General features: G+C 30.5%; 1 protein-coding gene and 1 non-coding gene across 6 annotated transcripts in view; both read right to left on the bottom strand.

Annotated features, from left to right (window-relative positions):
* Window positions 1-19,799, bottom strand: part of kis (chromodomain helicase DNA binding protein kismet) — a 149,091-nt gene that overhangs the window by 50,685 nt on the left and 78,607 nt on the right. For all 5 annotated transcript variants that reach the window (XM_076497301.1, XM_076497320.1, XM_076497309.1 and 2 more), the window contains 14 exons: window positions 17,789-17,977; window positions 17,124-17,178; window positions 16,626-16,802; window positions 15,977-16,138; window positions 13,566-13,646; window positions 11,965-12,121; window positions 11,155-11,362; window positions 8,270-8,346; window positions 6,418-6,536; window positions 5,724-5,891; window positions 4,995-5,285; window positions 3,808-4,118; window positions 3,061-3,148; window positions 2,410-2,521 (listed from right to left, as the gene is read on the bottom strand). In XM_076497301.1, coding sequence (XP_076353416.1) covers window positions 2,410-2,521; window positions 3,061-3,148; window positions 3,808-4,118; window positions 4,995-5,285; window positions 5,724-5,891; window positions 6,418-6,536; window positions 8,270-8,346; window positions 11,155-11,362; window positions 11,965-12,121; window positions 13,566-13,646; window positions 15,977-16,138; window positions 16,626-16,802; window positions 17,124-17,178; window positions 17,789-17,977 — 2,195 coding nt within the window. The remainder of the gene's footprint in view (window positions 1-2,409; window positions 2,522-3,060; window positions 3,149-3,807; window positions 4,119-4,994; window positions 5,286-5,723; window positions 5,892-6,417; window positions 6,537-8,269; window positions 8,347-11,154; window positions 11,363-11,964; window positions 12,122-13,565; window positions 13,647-15,976; window positions 16,139-16,625; window positions 16,803-17,123; window positions 17,179-17,788; window positions 17,978-19,799) is intronic.
* LOC143233874 (small nucleolar RNA U6-53/MBII-28) lies at window positions 12,911-13,005 on the bottom strand. The gene has a single exon (XR_013018368.1). It is a non-coding gene; the product is annotated as a small nucleolar RNA U6-53/MBII-28 (small nucleolar RNA).

Raw genomic sequence — 19,799 nt, 5'->3', positions numbered from 1 at the left:
TATCTGAATAATATATTCATACATGGATAGGTAAAGTGAATTACAAAACATTTCTTTGCTCTTTCATAAAAAATTAATATGCATTATTTTGATAGTAGCATATGTATTTGTATAATAATATATTTGTAGAAACAAATAACTTACTTTTTGTAATCAAGATTCTACATAAAAATATAATGCATTTATACAAAAAAAAAGTTTCTTTAACTACATAATTGTATATAATTTCATACTTATGCAAATCAAGATGCACAATTACCTCACTTCTTAGAAAATATTATACATCAGACTTGAACACCACATTTTAACAAAAGTGTAAACCAACTAACAGAAGTTAACTTCACAGCTTTAATTCATTTACTGCAGTGGTTCCCAACCAGGGGTGCTCGCACTCCTTGGGGGTGTGAGATAACATTTCAGTTTTCTTAACTAATTATAAAAATGTGTTTTGGCTACCTTCACCTTTATTCTTAAATAAATAATTACTGTGAGGGGTGCGAGAACATATTAAAATTTTTTAGAGGTGCAGGGCATAAAAAAGATTGGGAACCACTAATTTACTGCATCTTGAAATTGCAACAAATTAGAAGAATTTAAAAAATGACAAAGAACGTGGTATTTATTTTAAATTTCAAAAGAAAATCTTTATACAAATGAAGTATGTTACTCTTTAATTCCAAAACAATATTTTACTGCCACATAATGCAGCCTTAGGTAATCCATTTCAGGCAGTACATTCAAGGTATTATCCACAGATGTGAACAACAAATTTTGAAAAATTATATGCTATGTATTTTAACAAATTTTCCCAAAATATTTATGAGAAATGATTATGAGAGTGCAAGTTTTATGTTAAGACTGTCATTTTTTTAATAAAATAATTAAGAGAAAATAAAAACTCTAGCCCTAGTTGTTAGTGTTTAGCTTCTTGTTGGAATACTTATTCACATGCTGGAAGATATTACAATTCAACAGAAAGAAAACTGTCAGTAGATGAAACAAAGCCAGAAATATATTGATTTTCAACAACTTAAGCTTTGTTTTTAGTTGGAATAGTTTAAAGAAAGTTAATGTTTCAAGCCAATAACATAAATAACTAAAATCCAACTATCTACACAACTGTTTTATAACTTTCTGGTTTCTAAAGTTGTTTAAGTTGCAAATATATCATCTAAAACCTTGATTTTCTTTCTCACAACAAATTTGCTGAAGTGCTTTCCTAATATGCGAGAGTATATGAATTAAAATTTGTTATAATGCCTCAAATTTGAATGAATATGACTGTAAGGCTTTTGTTGTCAATTATGGTTTTGTTGTCTGTAAGCAATAAAAAAATAACACATCATCTCACTTTTCGTGCATGTTTATTTTACTGATGTTATTGTCTTGACAGTTAATTTTTTTATATTCAATAACTTTAGTCCAAAGCCATGCCATCAATAAACAAAAGAATTGTACTTTTCTATCAAAGGTAGATAACTACATCTTTTAAGAACACATTAGATATATTATTATACATAGGCCACAAATAAGCTTTATGTATAAAATAGAGAGAAGAAAAGTACTGTGTTTGTGTGTATGTTTCAATATTTTAGACAATACTTTAACATATTACTTACTTCGATAAAGTGACATAATATATTTAGTAATGGGCCTACTTATGGTACAGGTATCAGCACTAATATGGAATCAGTTCAGCTATTACACAATGTATGCATATCAACATTGCAAATAACTAGACTTTACAGTGATTTTGACTGTATTACAAATTGTAGGTTGAAAAAAAAATTATACTCATATTTTAAAGTATGTCATGTACTTGAAATTCCCACATTTCAAACTTACTAACTACAGGGTGGCCCGTAAGTCCCTACCCATCCATATGTTATTATGTTTTATTCAATTACGCATGCATTATAAATTTGTTTCTTTCTTTTCAGAGAAATATGGCCAATGTAAGCCCATTTACACTTCAAGAGCGTATTGTGACAAGTATGTGGGTGCATGAGGGCAAGAATACTAGTGACACCACACAGATACACTGGATATATAAGATATATGGATGAGTAGGGACTTTACGGGCCACCCTGCATTAAAGCCTATTGATAAAAAGGGTTAACACAATCTACATCATGACAATGAATAAGTCTACAAAGTCAACCAATCTTACAAGATGCATTTAACAACTAACTTTAGTCAGGCAAATCTACATTTACTTCTAATTTACTTCTTACAACTGTACAGTTTTTTTGTTTGTCTCCTGCATGGAAATTAAGCTCTGTGGTACTCAAAACAAAAGCTTTCTTGAAAATTCAGAGATCATTTGTGTTACAAAAGAATGAACTGTACGTTATTTTGGAAGAAAAGAGAGAGTTATATCATAAACCACCAGTCAAGTTAAATTCTTACCAGAATGATTCTTGTGAATCCTAGTTTCACCATCCTCTGTTGGAGTAATCAAATCCCATATAAACCCTTTGATTTTCTCATCCCCACGGTAGTGTTGGAGACAGAAAAGGAGCTAAAGTACCAAAAACAATCCAGGTAAAGGAGATTTTAACAGTTAAGGTCAATGGTGCAACATAAACATTTAGATTTTTACTTTCAAGATTTATTATCTGAGTAAACATGATCTACCTGTACCTTTTATTAAATATACGAGGTTCTTACAACACATTTAAGAGTCACAAAAATTACCAGTTACAGCATTCCTAATAATGTATTAGCATAATAGAACTAAAACCTGTGCAGAATAAAAAAGGCTTCAAAGTTATATAAGGAAACAATCAAACTATGACATTTCTTCATGACTCATAGGTCATTCAAAATATCAAAAAGACCACAAACATTCAACATCTAGTTATATACAGAGCATTTTTATATTACAAAGAAAAATCAGTATCAGATCTTTTACAATCTGAGTTAAAATTTATATTCTATATACAGATGGCTATTTCTACTAAAATATGATGAAACATTAGAATTAAAAGATTTCTCTTCAGATAATTACTCAATTAAAATTTGTTAATAGTTCCTGAAAAAAAACAACTAATAACTCACAACAGTCCTCGAGATGTCTTCTACATCTTTTATTGTCAAACTTCTCTTAAATTGACCTAATGCTAAACACTCCTCCCAACGACCCCAACTGTAAAAAGATACAGAGTCACAAAATCTACAAAAACAAAAGTGTGTCATGTCATATGAGAAATCATTAAGATATCATACAAGCTTGTAATTGCATAATGCTTGAAAAAGTAGGAAGGAAACTGTTCTTAATTTTAAACAAAAGGTTCTGAAAAACAGTTAAAACATAAGACACTGCAACAACAAAACCAAAAATATATCTAATACTATGTTTGTAACCTCTCTCTTTACTTTAAGAGTATAAACATTTATTATACAAGAATAATATATATACAAACCATTATTGTATTTTGCAAGACAGATTTCTTTTTGCATGTATTTTTTTCACAAACTGACATCTTCATATAATTCCCCCTAGTCTCATTAATAGTAGACAGGTATAGTTATAAGTCACTCTAGCATTTCAATGAGTGTATATTTTTGACTGTGACAAATATAGTAACAATATCCCCTCAGATTGAGAACTTATGAAAAACAATTTGAAATTTTGCTGAACAAATTTTTTCTTGTTTGACATATTTTCATGCAGTTTTATTGTTTTTCAGTACTGTAAATGGTTTCATTACATAAAACAATGTACACTGGTTTCACTCTGTAATAATCAACAGCACTCGAAAAGTCATTCCATATCAGCTGAATGCAAAATATTTTCTGGCTTACCCAAAAGTAAGTAATCCCTTCTCAACCTTAAAACATTCTGCTCGTGTCCAATTACCAGGAGCAACCTCTTCCAATAAGTCTTCCTCACGCTCTCTATCAAATCCCCCCCCTCGTCGACCTCCTCGTCCACGGTTTCTGCTGCCACAAATGTTTCCTCTTGGTGAGCGACCACGACCTCCTCTGGTACGGGAAGATATTGCATCATCATCATCATCACTAGATTCTAAATCAGACAGATCTAACATATGATCATCAGCTCCAAACCTTCGTGTCTGAGTTCGTCGCCTTGGTTCTTTGACAATAAGTTCATTCTAAAGATGTATAAATAAAATTGACAATAAATTTAAAATATTACATAGTACATAAAGAAAAATTTAGTTCAGTAAAATTAAATAATTTGAGGAAAAACATAATATGACACAATTTTTGTTTTGATTTAGTGTATATATCTTACAAAATTTGTCATTCTTTCAGTTAAGATAATGCTTTCACATACAAAACGTTACATTTCTTAGTGAAGTACGTTTACTAAACTGAAATAAAGTTTGTCTGCAAATACATAGAGTTTGTTTGAATACACTGTGTACAAAGTAATTTTTCTTATTACGATTAAAAAATATTTTTCCTTAGCTCAGAAATCTCAAATTTATGTAATCCCTGAAACCTCCTAAACACATTCCATGTATTGTTATTTTTGGTAAAACTTTCTTTAATTTTATTATTTCTACCCTACATCTCTATAGTGGATTGTTCAATTTTACTGACCATTTAACTATAAAAGAAAAAAAAGAAAGAGAGAAATCTAAACCACACTGTTTTTCTTTCTAGAGTAACACTTGAAATTGTAACATAAAACTACATTCATTATCCTAAATAGCTTTAAGCTCTATTTACAATAAAATTTTATTCTCTTATTGCCCTTTTGATTTCCTGTAAGTGATAAGCACAGTATATATATTCTTAAAACAAATAATTTAACTAATTAAAATAAACTTTGAGAAATGCTATATATAAGAATATTGAATTTGTTTTATGGTCAGGTTCACTTTTAAATCAGTATTGATGTTCTAAAGCCAACTCCATATAACCAACAAAAGGGCTAGAAGTTGTATTTTTCCCATTCTTTCTTTCATTAATTTCAATATTCACTTACTGTGTCACTTTCACTTTTTGCTCCTTTTACTTACTTTATTTTTAAGTTCATCTACATCAATATTAGCTTTCTGGGCCCATTTTTCCCAAAATTCTGGATCATCTAAAGCAATATCATCTTTGATATTCCCTGCAGAAAATGTTGCTTTAGCAAAAGTTGAGCCTTTTCCTTCACTCTCAATGGTGATGGTACGTGTCCGGCGTTCCAAAATTTGATCAATGTCTTCTTCACAGAACTTGTCTCCTGCATTATCATCATCCATTAGAGCCCCATAGGCTCCTTTTCTGAGCAAATCTTCTATCTCTTTTTTAGTCATTTGCCCTCCCTATAAATACATTAAACATAATGTGCTGTTCAAACTTAATTTATTTGGTGATCAAGCATTTTTCTTTCAATAAATTACTTTTCTTCATCTTCTGAACCTATTTTCAACTTTAAAATAACATAAACTTTTTCTACAGTGTAGTAACTCAAGAAAACAAAAGATGAAACAACTTATTCAACAAATTTCAATAGGCATGAAATTAGCAAAGTATAGTGATGTTACACGTATCAAAAATGGAGAAATAAAACTGAATTTCATTTACAAATTAACAAAATAAAGATGAATAAAACTTATTTCTAATCTATATTTTATGCCCATGATTCACAAAAGGAAAAGAAAAAATGCACATCAAGTAAAAAATTCAATTTATGGTATTCTTTCCTGAAATATCTGAAAAAGAGAGCAATTTATTAATGTAGTGTACTAAATGACTCTCACCAAACTAGGACCTTCTTTCTGAGAATTCATGGACTGTAGAACTGCTCTATCCAACCCCAATTTTAAACTTGCTTTGTCAAACATTTCCCTTTCATACGTATTTCTACAGATTAGTCGATACACTTTAACAGCTCTTGACTGTCCTATCCTGTGACATCTGGCTTGAGCCTGGAAAAGGTAAAAGTGTCAAAAGGAAATCAAGCTATGTCACAAAAATACCTTACACTGATGTTTTAACATTTAAAAATAAAATTATATTTCAGGTTTTAAATGCTTACACTAGGATTGTGCTGGAAATACTTTGTCAGTAAACTACAGTAACAAAAATTTGCGCAAAAGTCCAGTATATTAGGAAATAGTTTATTCTTAAAACCTAATCATTAACATTATTTCTACAAATTATACTTTCTTTTAAACAATCAGTTAATCCTCACTGATTTTGTACACCTAATTACAAAACATAAAATATTTGACTAAAAGAATCTGTGTAAAAAAATTCTAGTATTTAGTTTTAAAATAAAAAAAACAGTTGTTTATACATTAAAAGTAAAACAAACGTTTTTTAACGATATATGAATAATTCATGATTTACTTGTAGTTAATGTTCTCACAAAGAGAATAAAAAGCATTTTAATTACTTTGTTTAGAAGCTTTACATATTATATAAATAAAGTGCACCAATTAATTACTCTACCTGAAGGTCATTCTGAGGATTCCAATCTGAGTCAAATATGACAACAGTATCAGCTGCTGTCAAGTTAATACCAAGTCCACCAGCTCTTGTACAGAGCAAGAACACAAACCTGTCAGAATCTGATGAACAAAACAAACAACTCAGCTTCTTAAAGTAAAAAGATAAACAGGCAAGATTCTCATGAAAAACAATGTCAAAATATGAACTACTTAAAGAAAATTATAGATTGGTCAAATTCAGTAAAAATAAACTGGTCAATACTCATTAGGTATTAACTGAAACAGTCCAAAATACTAACACCAGAATCTACTAAAACAGATTTTTGTTTACTTAGACAATATACACAAAACACACAAAATAATCCCCAACTATACAAAACTTGCCCATTACTTTAACCACATAATGACAATGCTATTTTAAAAAAAACAAACCTTTCTGCACATTACTGATTTACATTTAAAATTAAATTAAATTACTTATTTCAATGTATTTTAATAAAACTATTTTTATAAAGAAAATAATTCCAAGCATTATATATTTCAGAATTTATTCCTTTATTTCAGAAGAAACTCAAACAATAATTTCATATTTCAGTTATCACAATGATCCTGTGATTCAAAATTCCTTAACTTTAGAAAGTGGTGTAATTTAGGTGTTTTCTTGCAAACGTTCAAAGTACGTGTATATTTTATTTTCCGAGTTACTCAAGTCAAGTTCCAAAAAGTTGTGTTGAAGAAAAACTAAAAAAATTATTTAAGTTGAAAATAAATTATGCCCATTTCCAAAGAAAGAACAATATTCCATTGAAATGTCTCCAAATTAACAGTAAATGTAGACATATTTATGTTTACAAACAGGCAAAATAACATTTAGTCCACTGTTGAAAGCAGGGTCCCAACCAATTGGTTACTTTTTCTATTCTTACAGATATTAGTTTGATATACAGATAAACTGCACATAGGTTTACTTTTATATTTTAATTAATTACGTATTATTTGTTTAAAAATTCATAATTTAAATGTTTAATGAATTTTTAAAAATATATTCCATGTTTTGCCTTGGTCATTTTCAGCAAAGCTGATTACCAAAGAGGAAACTAAAATCAAAGAAAATGGTTTCATACACACAAGAAAATATTATTACGAAATATATAAAACACAAATTTCATGTGACATCCAATCTCAGAATATAATGTTCAACCTATTTTGTGTTAATCATTATAAAGTGCAAATATCTAACAAAAGTCAGTAAAATCTTTTATCTTTATATTACTGAGAAGTGCTCCTTTAATGCCCAATAGCAAAAGAATCCCAAAATCTTTCCTCTTGAAATTGAAAAAAGGAATAACAGCTCACTATGCATTCAATCACATTTCCCAAAGATGCAAACTTTTACAAAGTTTATTCAAGAATTAACATTAGTGCTCTGCTTACATTGTTGCCTTGAAACTCAGTCAAAAGTAAAACCTGTACATTTGTTTTTACTTGTCATAATTCACCACTGTGATTACTTTGCTTTGCAAGTCATATTTACATAATAGGAATTACAAACAAATAACAGCCTCTCCTGTTTTCATAATTCTAAGACACAACTTTCATTATGCCTGCAGTTTTAAAATGCATAATAAATTGGTCAAGTGTAGCATAAATACATAATAATGCAACTAAATGTAAAAAATTAATAACTCAACAATCTCTGTTCTATAGCAGATTGCTAAATAATACATGATATATCAATATGGAGAAACTATGCTATTCAATAAAATCTTAAGATACACAAGTTAATAAAGGCATGCTGTTCAGGAAGAATTTAGCTAATATACCTTCAGAAGAAACACTATAGAATTACTCACCTTGTTTGCAAAATCGGTCAATAGCAGCCTGCCTCAAGTTGCCACGCACTCTCCCATCTATTCTTTCATATGGATACCTGTGTAATTAGATATTATGAAAAACAATATTACATCAAAAATATTTTTCTGGTAAATTAAACAGGCTTAGCACTTAACCGTTTATGATTTCATAACCTTGAAAACAACACATGCAAGATACACAGAAAAACTATAACTTCTTAATTAGTGCACTTTTTTTTCACAAATCCTTATATTACTTATCAGAAGTGAAAAAATAAAACTTCATTAATCCAAGAAAAATATTTAACCATTAAAAATTAGAAAATAACCCTTTTTAGTTAACATTATATGATAAATACCTTAATAACTAACTTTAAAATCTAAATACAAACTTAGAATTTTTAAGTTATTTAGACATAAAATAACCACTTCTAACCTTTTCACAGAACTTAGAATTCCACAGTAAGACACACAATTAACGTGATAAAGTTTACAATTAAGATATTACCTACTCAAAATATACATTCTAAATGTATTATTGAAAGTTTCAAAATTTCAGAATATAACTTTTCTAATTATACCACATAAATTATAAAAATCAGTTAACCTAACTTGATTAACCTTACAACAACCATGTAACCATAAAACTAAACATACTACTATAGCTTGGAATGTGCTGAGTGCATTTAACTAAAATTTTGGCAAGATTTCGATAAACATTACAAATGTGTTGTACACAAAAGACAAGATTTTGTTTTAATAGAGTAATTTTACTACAGATTTGTCTGTGAATTTACAAAGCCTTCAGGAAATCAGTCTAAGATGCAGTTTTCGTGCTAACAATAAAAATACATTTATATCTCACACTTTTCATATTTTGTTTTCATAACTTCTATAACCTCCTAAATAAATATCAAAAGTTTCTCAAGTTAAAAAAATCACACTATCTATTACTTTTCTAACCTAACACTGACATGAACTAAACCATCAATGTAGAGTGAAGTGAAAATTTTCATGTTTTATTGCCTGACTTGTACCAGGCAAGCAGTTTATTCTTCTTTGAAAGGCAACATATCAATGGATTTTCCAGCACTGATATACAACAGGGAATGAAATTACATACCCAAATAAGCAGTTACACAAGTCTATTTTTTTCTCTAAATTTGTCATTTAAAAAAAACTTGTGTACCTTTCAATTATAAATTTCAGATCACAACAAATTCAGTCAAATGAAGAGAATGTCCCAAAACTACTATAATCTAACTGGCTTTCAGATAACCCACTAATGCAGTTACAAGGTTTTGTTACTTCTATGAACATAGCTTATACACATAAATCACTTCTTCTTAATGTCTATTACCATTAAATTCAAACAAAAGATTGCAAGCTTGAAATAATAAAAAAAGAAAAAAACCTTTATACTGGTTTTGAAAACCGTATGGTGACAGGGAATATGTCAAAGGCCATGTCACACTGTATTTGTTAACTTGCATTAAAATTTTTTATTGAACTAATATTTTATGAATGTACATCAGTAAGTTTGGTATAAATTGTAGATAAGAATTTTAGTTAATTCCTTAATATAAAAGTAAATACCAAATAAGGAATCCTACATATTGATTTTTGTGTCACATGGTATGCTGAATGCAGAACTTATTCAAATCAGAAGTTTATAACAATTTTCTATTTCTGGAAATGTTCCATAAAATACACTTTACTTTTTAATCTATGGCATGTGAATAATTAATTGAAAGCTTAGAAAGTCAACCTAGTGGTTTTCTCACCTATTTTTAATTATTAAGTAGTCATATCATTCTTCTGACACAAATCTTCAAACTGGCAATTTGAGTCTTAAGTCCACTTGAAATTTCAAGTTTTTTTAAGACCCAAATACAGATTCGTTAATAAGCTTGATAAATAATAGTGAAATTCTATAACACTGATATAGCAGTTTAAGTTTTTTTGGTTGTTTGGATATATGTATAAAATCAAAGATTATTTTGTTTCACATCCTCCACATGCAAAATTTCTTAAGGCTTAGCAACCAAGTACAAAAGTTATAACTAGAAGAGATGATTGTTTGCTTTACTTCTTTATTTACTATTCTATGTTTTAAGAAAAATACATTTAAGAACTTGTTGAAAGCAATAAACATGTAAATGGACATATAATTTATTAAAACTGAAATGTGGCTGTATTTAACAAAATACTACTCCACTAAGACACAGCTAAGAAAGTCACTTCCTAAAGCTTAAATGTCAGTTTTATATAGTAAAATAAATGCACATGCCATATGACTACAATTTCTAGCTGGGCACTACTGAAAGGTCAATATGATAAAAGTAACAAATATGTATAACTGTATGTTATATTTGTGCTATTTATATTAAACTTAAATTAATTTTAAAATGAAAATTACTTTGCATGTTGGACAACCAATATTTAAAAATAAAAAAGGTACGAGAAAAACACTGCCTAACCTTCAGACTTAACAAAATAATCTGATATTTTGCATATGAAAACTTCTAATGTTTACTGATAATCTGCCAAATTTTGTGAACATAAACTTACTAATTTGAAAATTATAACTTGAAAACTATAACAAGTAAAACATGCTTATGATGTTAGTCCCAGGAACCAAGTACATGTTGAAAGATTTAACTTTTATAACTTTTTTGTGTGCAAAACTGTCTTAAGTTCTTGCACTATTTTGTCACAGCTTACACAACTCTTAAAGATTTATATTAATCACTGAAGAGAATAGAAATAGTTCCTAAATAAGGACTTATAACTTTCAATACAATTTATATGATTACCTATGCCAAGTGTCCTTCTTCTCCACCACAAAAACCTAAAATTATACAATGAAAGTCCTATAAACTTACCTACGATGAACAAGATAGTCTTCTAGGATATCAAGACATCGAACCATTTGTGAGAAAACCAGCACTCTATGATCATTAGCACGCAGTCGAGGCAATAACTTGTCAAGTAGCACTAACTTTCCTGAAGCTTGGATCATTGCACTTAGATTACTTTCAGGTACATCCCCATGTTCTGCTTTAAACTCAGATATGATTTGTTCTTCAGCACCTAACAAGATAATTTTTTTTTTATTTCCCAGAGCTCAATAAATAGTTTTTAAAACTGCATTAAACCCGAGAAAAATAAGATAATTATAAATTTTAATTAATACAAGCAGTTAGAAATTTCAGCTATCCAGAAATGAAAATTCTATAACACCTGAAAAAAAGAATCATTCCTATAGCTTATTTTTGCATGAGTTTAATTTTAAAAAACCTTAAAACTGTGCTTTTGGAAAATGGTGTCAAATAAACTTTCAAAATATTATAACAATGATTTTATCATCAAAGGCAACTATCCACTTATAAAACAGTAACAAAAAACAATTTATTCACAATGAATTAAATACATCAAAAAATCAGCATTAAAAAACATTCAAACAGCACCTACAGGTGTCTTAACTCATATAAAATATTTTTACTGACATTTTAGTCAATCTCTTCATCAGGAGAAATATGAAAGGCACAAGAAACATGCCCTTCTCAAAACACTTTCCCAAGATTTTCTTTTAAAGTGGTAAAAATATTACACATTGTAATTTATCACCAACAATTTTCTTTCACAAAACTTTTTTAAACTGTAGATTTTGTGTATTTGTTAACTTAACTCACCATTAATCAAATAAGGGTGAATGCAGCATTTTCTAAGTTCCATCATGGTGTTCATCAGGTTTGGTACATTAGTCCCTGTACTTCCTTTAGTAAGGAAGGTAAAGTTACGCTCCAAGATAGCCCTATAGTACTTCTTCTGGACATTTGTAAGTTCCACCTAATATAAATAAACATCAATTGACATGAAGTTAATGCAAACATTAATAAAAATGTAAATTACAAATTACTTATGGAAATAACACACACACAATAAAAACGCAAATCTTAAACTAAATAAAAATGCATTACTGCACCTTCCACTTATAATTAAAACATCTCTCTTGAAATTCATATATTTTGTTTTATTTATGCTTCAGCATTTCGTTGAATACAAATAGTGGAAAATCTTTCTAATTATTTTACACCTGCTTGAAACATTAAAAAGTTATCACATATATTATTTATGATATACAGTACTTTATTCCTGCACACTTATCTACTGATCAGTAGCTGGTGTGGCATTATATCAAAATAATACAGATGATAATTATTAGTAAATGTGTTTGTTTGTTTAACCTGTGTAAACTTCCAGTAGTGTCAATAAAACAGCATTATAAATGTATAAAGTTTTGTCAAACACTTTCTACTGGTCATTCAAAACAACCAATGAATGCTTTTATTACACAAGCTCGACTGCATAAAAACAAATGAGATCAATCATATCATAAGATCAAAAATATTCTATCAAAATGCAAGGAACAAAAGATCATAAAAAAATATTGTGCTACTTAAATATTTATGGAAAAAAATAGAGGAAAGAACTGATTTGTACCCCCCCCCAATTAAACATCAATTCTAATTTTGATGTACTTAGTGAGCAGTTTGGCTTAAAAAAATTGATTTACGTAATTCATTTTTTATTCTATCTCCATCAAAATTAAAATTATCTACTGAAAACAGAATTTCCTGCACTCAGTCAAACAAATGATAGCTTTAACTCAATGCAATCAACAGCCAAGGCTGGTGATCTCTCAGTATTAGCATGGCAAGTCATCATTGTGCAGTAAATGTACATTATTAACTAATAAGCAATAACAATTAGCAAGAGCAGAGTAAATTATTTATTCAGCAAAATTAGCTCATTTGTTTTTATACAAAAATGTCATTCCTTTTCAAGAATTTTAATGTTGTCTTCAGAGTTTATTTTCAATTTTCTGATTTTTTGACATTATTTCTCTAATGGATATAGTTGAAGAAAACATATATTAAAATGTAAAAGCTGAACACAATGACGATATAATAACAAACAACAAACTTACGGAAATCAAAATTCACATTAGACCTTTTAAAATTTCTCTAGGGAATATATAACACCAACTTCCTACTCAAACGATATTAATCAATAATTGCTCTCCAAATTCTACAACTTCGAAATTCCCACTTTTAAACATAAATTATAATAGATCAATCACATTCTTACCATTTGGTATCAGCCTACTTTATTCTTCATAAATAAAAAAAATTGTTATTATAATCAATGTGATTTTCATTTTTTAAAATACTCAAATACAACAAAACTTTCAATGAAAGACTAAAAATAATAGAAATTGTAAAGTATTCACCTCTACAATAGTTTCTTCCTTTGGTACCAAGCTTTTCTCCACATCTTCCTTCAATCTTCTTAGCATCATTGGTTTTAATATCTGAAAACAAAATTAAAATTAAAGCACATTGCTCTTTTCTGATTTCAAATCAAGTGTGTGTGCATGTGTGTTTAGTCAGTAAACAAGCAGAAAATATAAAAGCAAAACCACTTAAAAACTATGAAATTAAAATAAACAGACTAACAGCTTGATTCAACCATATATAAACTGCTAAAAAAATAAAGGAACAAGTACATATTTCAGTACATCTTTATCGTAACTAAAGTTGTGTATGAAAAATGTATACACATGTCAACAAGTGTATTTTTGAAGCTTGCAAATGAAGTTTGAAGCAACTCAAACGAAACTTATCTCACTCAAGTAGAATACAACTCAAGGTACCCTAGATAAGGCTGTAAAGTGAAATTATGCACTCCTCATTAATTCTCAAAATAAACACCACCCTGGATCTTTTGAGGCTCGTTTAATCAATGTGTCCCTTCATCTTGTGTACTCAAGCAGTCAGGTGCCACCTGACAGAGAACAAGGTGGCCAGGGTGGTCCAGACCCAAAGGAGGGTGGCACAGCATGTCAGTGTGTCACCAAGCATCATCAATCGACTTTGCCAATGCTACCAGGAGACAAACTCTTACGGCAAGAGACCAGGTCAAGGCCGTCGTCTCTGCACAACATCCAGATAGGACCGCAACATCGTGACTTCCACTCTGTAGAACAGGTTAGCTACAGCTCAGTCACTGTGAAATGACCTTCAGTATTCCACTGGAATGTGTGTCAACCCAAACAGTTTGCAATCGTATGCACAAAGGACGCCTTAGGGCCAGATGTCCTGCAAGAGACGTTATTCTGACAGTGCAGCATCGTGCAGTGGGATTGGAGTTTGCTCGTCAGCACCTGGGCTGGGAACTTTGTCAATGGGCCACCGTGCTGTGGACAGACAAGAGCAGGTTCACTGTGTCTCATGATGATGGACATGTGAGTGTGTGGAGATGCCGAGGAGAGCGATTTTCCACCTGTAACATTGTGCAAGTCGACGTTTATGGAGGACATTCTGTAATGGTCTGGGCAGGCATATGCTTGGGTGGCAGCATGAACTTACTCATACTCAACAGGGATGCTCTGAATGCACGACAATATAGAGACAAAATTCTGGAACCCACTGTGAGGCCTTTTGCCGGTGCTGTCAGTGATGGGTTCATTCTCATGCAGGTTAACATGCAAGCCCACACGCCAGACTATGTATAGACTTCCTTGACAAGAAAGGAATAGACTTTTGAGTGGCCTGCTAGATCTCCAGATTTAAATCCAATTGAACATTGTTGGGATATGCTGTCAAGGAATGTTAGCGAACACCAGCACCCTCCTCAGAATGTACAAGAACTCTGACAAGCCCTGGTAAACGAGTGGGCTGTCACACCCCAAGATAACATTGATAAATTGATTCAAAGTGTGCCAAATCAGAATCAGGAGTATGTTACATCCTGTGGAGGTCACACTCGAAATTGAAAGTTTCAAACATTTAATGAATAAATGCACGTAAACTGTTTTAAAGTATTGTTTCATATGGGATATCAATTCTGGTGATATTGGTCATTTTTAAAAAATCTTATTTCTCCATGTTTTACTGTTCAACATACATTAAAAAGTGGGTACAGGTGGAACTGAAATGAGGCAAATTACCTACAAAAATAAAAATATTATGACATTTGGAACAATGAGATAAATTATATAAGAAAACATACTTATTCCTTTAGTTTTTTTCAGCAGTTTATACACATGAGAGAGGGAGAGAAAACAAACCTTGTTCAAAATTTAAAAATTAACTTGTAGAACCATGCAGTTACAACACATTCACGCTCATCAGACACAAAAAGTGGAGTTTTTCTCGTTAAAAATATAAAATACATTAATTTGGGGTTATTCTGAATAAAGAAAAATACTAACAATTCATTATATTTAAATTTAATAAAATAATTAAAAAACATATGATTGAACACACAATTAATCCACACAAAATAAATTATTTTACTTACCTGATTATCTAAACGAAGCTACGCAAGCGTCACCATGCATACAGGAATTCCCCATTTACTCTACTGTGAAGCCTTGTGTTAGGATAATAAGGCAAAATTGGCCAAAATAAACTAGATTATTTTACACGGTTATGAAAAAGTATTCTTGATGCCATACATATACAAAATTTTGTGGCACACTGTTTGGGAATCACTGTTGTTGCATGTCAACAGTGTGACTGAATGTCTCATAATCACCTTAATACATACAATGAAAATTAAAATAAAACTTGCTAAATACATTCTAATAATACTTTTGGAAAATTGATTACACTTGAAATACTGAAAGAGAAAACTTACAGCTTTAAGCTTGTCCACTTGTGACTCTGTTTTCAAATCTCCAAACTCTTCAAGAAAAGCTTCATTTGATGTAAATCTGTTGGGTTCTACAAAATTCAGGAGACTAAACAATTCTTCAACATTATTCTGTAAAGGTGTACCAGTCAAAAGAACTCTATGTTCCTGAAAGTACAAAGTAATTATAACTGTATCATTAAGCAAAGTTCACAATGAAAATGCATCTTCTCAGCACCATACCACACTTAATATGAAAATTTATATCATTATTTTTTTAAGAACTCTAAAGGAAAATAAAAAAGGATTTACTTTAGGCAAATTGCAACTCAGAATATTTATGTTAATAACCTGAAAATTTCCACTCTTTGAAACCAGAATTAATTATTGTTACCATTAATGGATTTAGATTCAAAACCACTATCATTTTTGTTATTCTATAATAAAAAGTCACAGAATATTAAAAAAAGTAAAACAAGTTAGTTTTCATGACATACTTTCATTTTCACCACACATCTTCCAACTATTCATCAAAAATGTAAACCCCAATAACACAAGTATTCTATAATAAGATTGTTTGAAATAAGTGCCACAATGTGAAACTTTGCACTATTAATTTTTATAAAAATATAGTCAAGCAGTTATAAGAACTCACCATATTTAACAGACGTAAGCCTTCCAATAGTTTACAGTTTCTATTCTTCAATCTGTGAGCTTCATCAATGATTACACAACGCCAAGGGATTTCACGAAGTTCCAGACAGTCCGTCAGTAAAATCTCAAAAGTTGTAATCATCACATTGAACTTGTATATTTCATCGATTCGTTCTCGCTTAGAATAAATAAATTAAACAACTTCAAGATACAAAATCATCTAGAACCACTAAACTGTACATAGGAAACTATTACTGTTGTCTCAAAATTTTGTTGTTTTTTACATTTCAATACATTAGATTATTTCAGTAGCACAATGTATTATTCAGATCATTTAATTAATAAAAATATATCTTCATATTTGAGAATTTACTGCTTCAATACTCAATTTCATTAAAATATATCAGCAACAATTTCATGCAAGTCATCTATAACCACATTTTATTACCCTGATTTTTGTTTCATTAACCATCAAGTTTGGCTGGTTGAATATTCTTACCTTTTCATTTTTATAGTACATCTCATATTCTTGTATCATATTCCTACTTGTTGATCTACAAAGGAAACAGATATATGATAAGTAGTGATTAAATACTATTTCAACTCCAAGTTTTACAATTTTGGTTAAATAAAAGCAAAAAGTAGTATTACATGTATAGAGAAATGCAGGATGTTTTAGCATTTTCAACATTTATTTTGTGCAAAACTGTAATAAACTGGAAAATTCTTCAAGATCTGATGTATAATCTACAAAAAAAACTTTCACTTCAGCAATAAAACATTATACATGTATAGCAGAAACTACGTTCACTAATAAAGAAGCAGCTTTATATTTGCATGGTCATATTATTAATTGTCTTAACTGCTTTGGAATTACTTCAACCTTCTTTTTTATCTGGTTAGCCTGTACACTTGCATTAGACTTTTAAGTTTAACCTAAATATATTTTGAAAAGCTAATAATTCAAGTTATTTTCAAATTAATTAAATTCCAAGTTTTATACAATGGAATATTTAGTTCATACAATAATTGTGTACACACAAATAAAGAAATGATAATTTAGAAAAACTCTTAATGAACTCTTAGTTTTAATAAATTACTTAACCAGTAAACTTACAAGAGTTAAATATCAACAGAACACTTAAGCAGAAGAATAATTCTTACGTTCCATGGTATGTTATAACATTCAGGTCTGTCCAAGTCTCAAATTCCCTCTGCCAATTAGCTATAGTTGACAGTGGTGCAATTACAAGAAAAGGCCCAGGAATTCCATAGTTGGCAATTTCATTCAAAAATGCTATAGACTGGATTGTCTTACCAAGACCCATCTCGTCTGCCAAAATACAGTTTTGGCTGGAAAAAAAAGGTTTGCTTTTTTTGTTCAAACCTTTATTTTTTTAAGTTTTATGATATACATGAATGCTAATTAATACCAAAACATGTAATTCATCAAGTTCCTGAACGTTGTTATTTTCCTATACTGAAAATGTATTTCCCGTTGGTACTTAGATTAGTTATTCTCATCCAGTGCTGTTCACTGCATGGAAATTTTTTTATTTATGCATGCTACAAGTTCCCTCCATCCCGCTATTGGAATCAAGTGATTTGAACGTATCTTTGATGCAAATCATCCTGTATCACTTCTACATGTAACTCCCTTTATATGCCTCTACAAGATTATCACTTCAAAGTCTGGGAAGAGACTATAAACTCTAAACACTGATTTCTGAGTGCAGCTAATCAAAAAGATATCTATACAATAAAAATCCACTTTCCCCCAACAGCAAAACTGAACGGAGCCATCTGAAAAGCAATAACATCCTCGATATAAAACACAATGAAAGATAGCAAAAACAACACAACCAGTACAATCCCCTTTACCTCTACTGTAACCCACAACACAAAAGAAGTATAATTTAGAGAGGAATACAGACAACTATAAACATGTGTGAGGACTTACGCTGAGTGGTTCTACTCTAAATCCAACACCCAGCCATGGGGTACCAACATTTACATGGGGGGTAGGATGAGGGCTCCCAATCGAAGGACAAACTGCAATTTAACATCTCACTCTTTTGTGACTGTATATTGTATATTGGAAAATATCATGTTATCCACATGCTGAGAGTACCATCACCCTACTTTTTACTAAACTGTTATAGCCATCTTTGTGCAGAACCCATTCACCATCAGTGGCAAGGACTCCTATACTCCACTTGAATAAAAATTAAGATTGTATCCCAACCAATAACGTCCCAACAACAGAGAAACCATGTATGCAAAGACAGAGCTGAAGACAACAAATGAGCCATTGCGGAGAAAAGAAGGGAGAAAAAGTCACCAGAAAACCCTTCAGTATTTTGGTGGAAAGCCTCAGAGTGATGATGTAAAAGAGTTGTGAAGATAAGAAGGTGGGAAAACAAGGCATGGGTCACAGTTACAAGAGGTTGGGGGACTGCCCCCAAAATAGGTAAAACAGGACCTAACAACTGTTGGTCTAGAAAAGAATTCACAATGATATGCAAAAGGAAACTGATCCAAAACCTGTGGTGGGTGAGGGCCAACAGATATGTACTTTGGTCATGTAAATCCAAAAAGATCATAGTAGGCCTAATTAAATCCTCAAAAAGGGGCAATGGAAAGAGAGAGCAAAATTAGGAAGAGGAAACAGGCAAACCAAGTCCTCTTCAACCTGAACAAGTTCAGTGTGTTTGGAAGTGGAGCAAGATCAGGGAATCAGAGGTTGCCAAATAATAATCAATCTCTCTGTAAAAAAAAAACAAACTGATAAATCTCCTGCCACATTGCCTGCACCTAAGACCTGTGACATAATGCTAGTCAAGGCACAAGTGATCCCTGAATTAGTAACATAAGCTTCAGTATTCATAATAAAGAGTCAACCAAACTTTCAAATTATAGATAATAATGCAACAATAATAAACTGAAATTAAATTAAAAAAACAGCTTAAATAAACATGGAAGTAATTTAAATAAAAACTACCTTTGCAAGTATTCTAAAGCCAAGCGTAAAACTTGAAAGAAAAAAATACATTTAAGTACAAGCCATACAAAATGAGAAATAATTGTTTGGTAGAAGTGTATAGAGGGGGAGTCACTTGAGTTACGTTTTTCATGCTCCTATTGTTGGAGAAGTTACTCATGATTTACTTGAGAG

Source organism: Tachypleus tridentatus, chromosome 1 (assembly GCF_004210375.1).
Source record: "Tachypleus tridentatus isolate NWPU-2018 chromosome 1, ASM421037v1, whole genome shotgun sequence".
NCBI lineage: Eukaryota > Metazoa > Arthropoda > Merostomata > Xiphosura > Limulidae > Tachypleus > Tachypleus tridentatus.
Note: the sequence above shows the minus strand (reverse complement) of the source record. Positions and strands in the feature narration are given on the sequence as shown.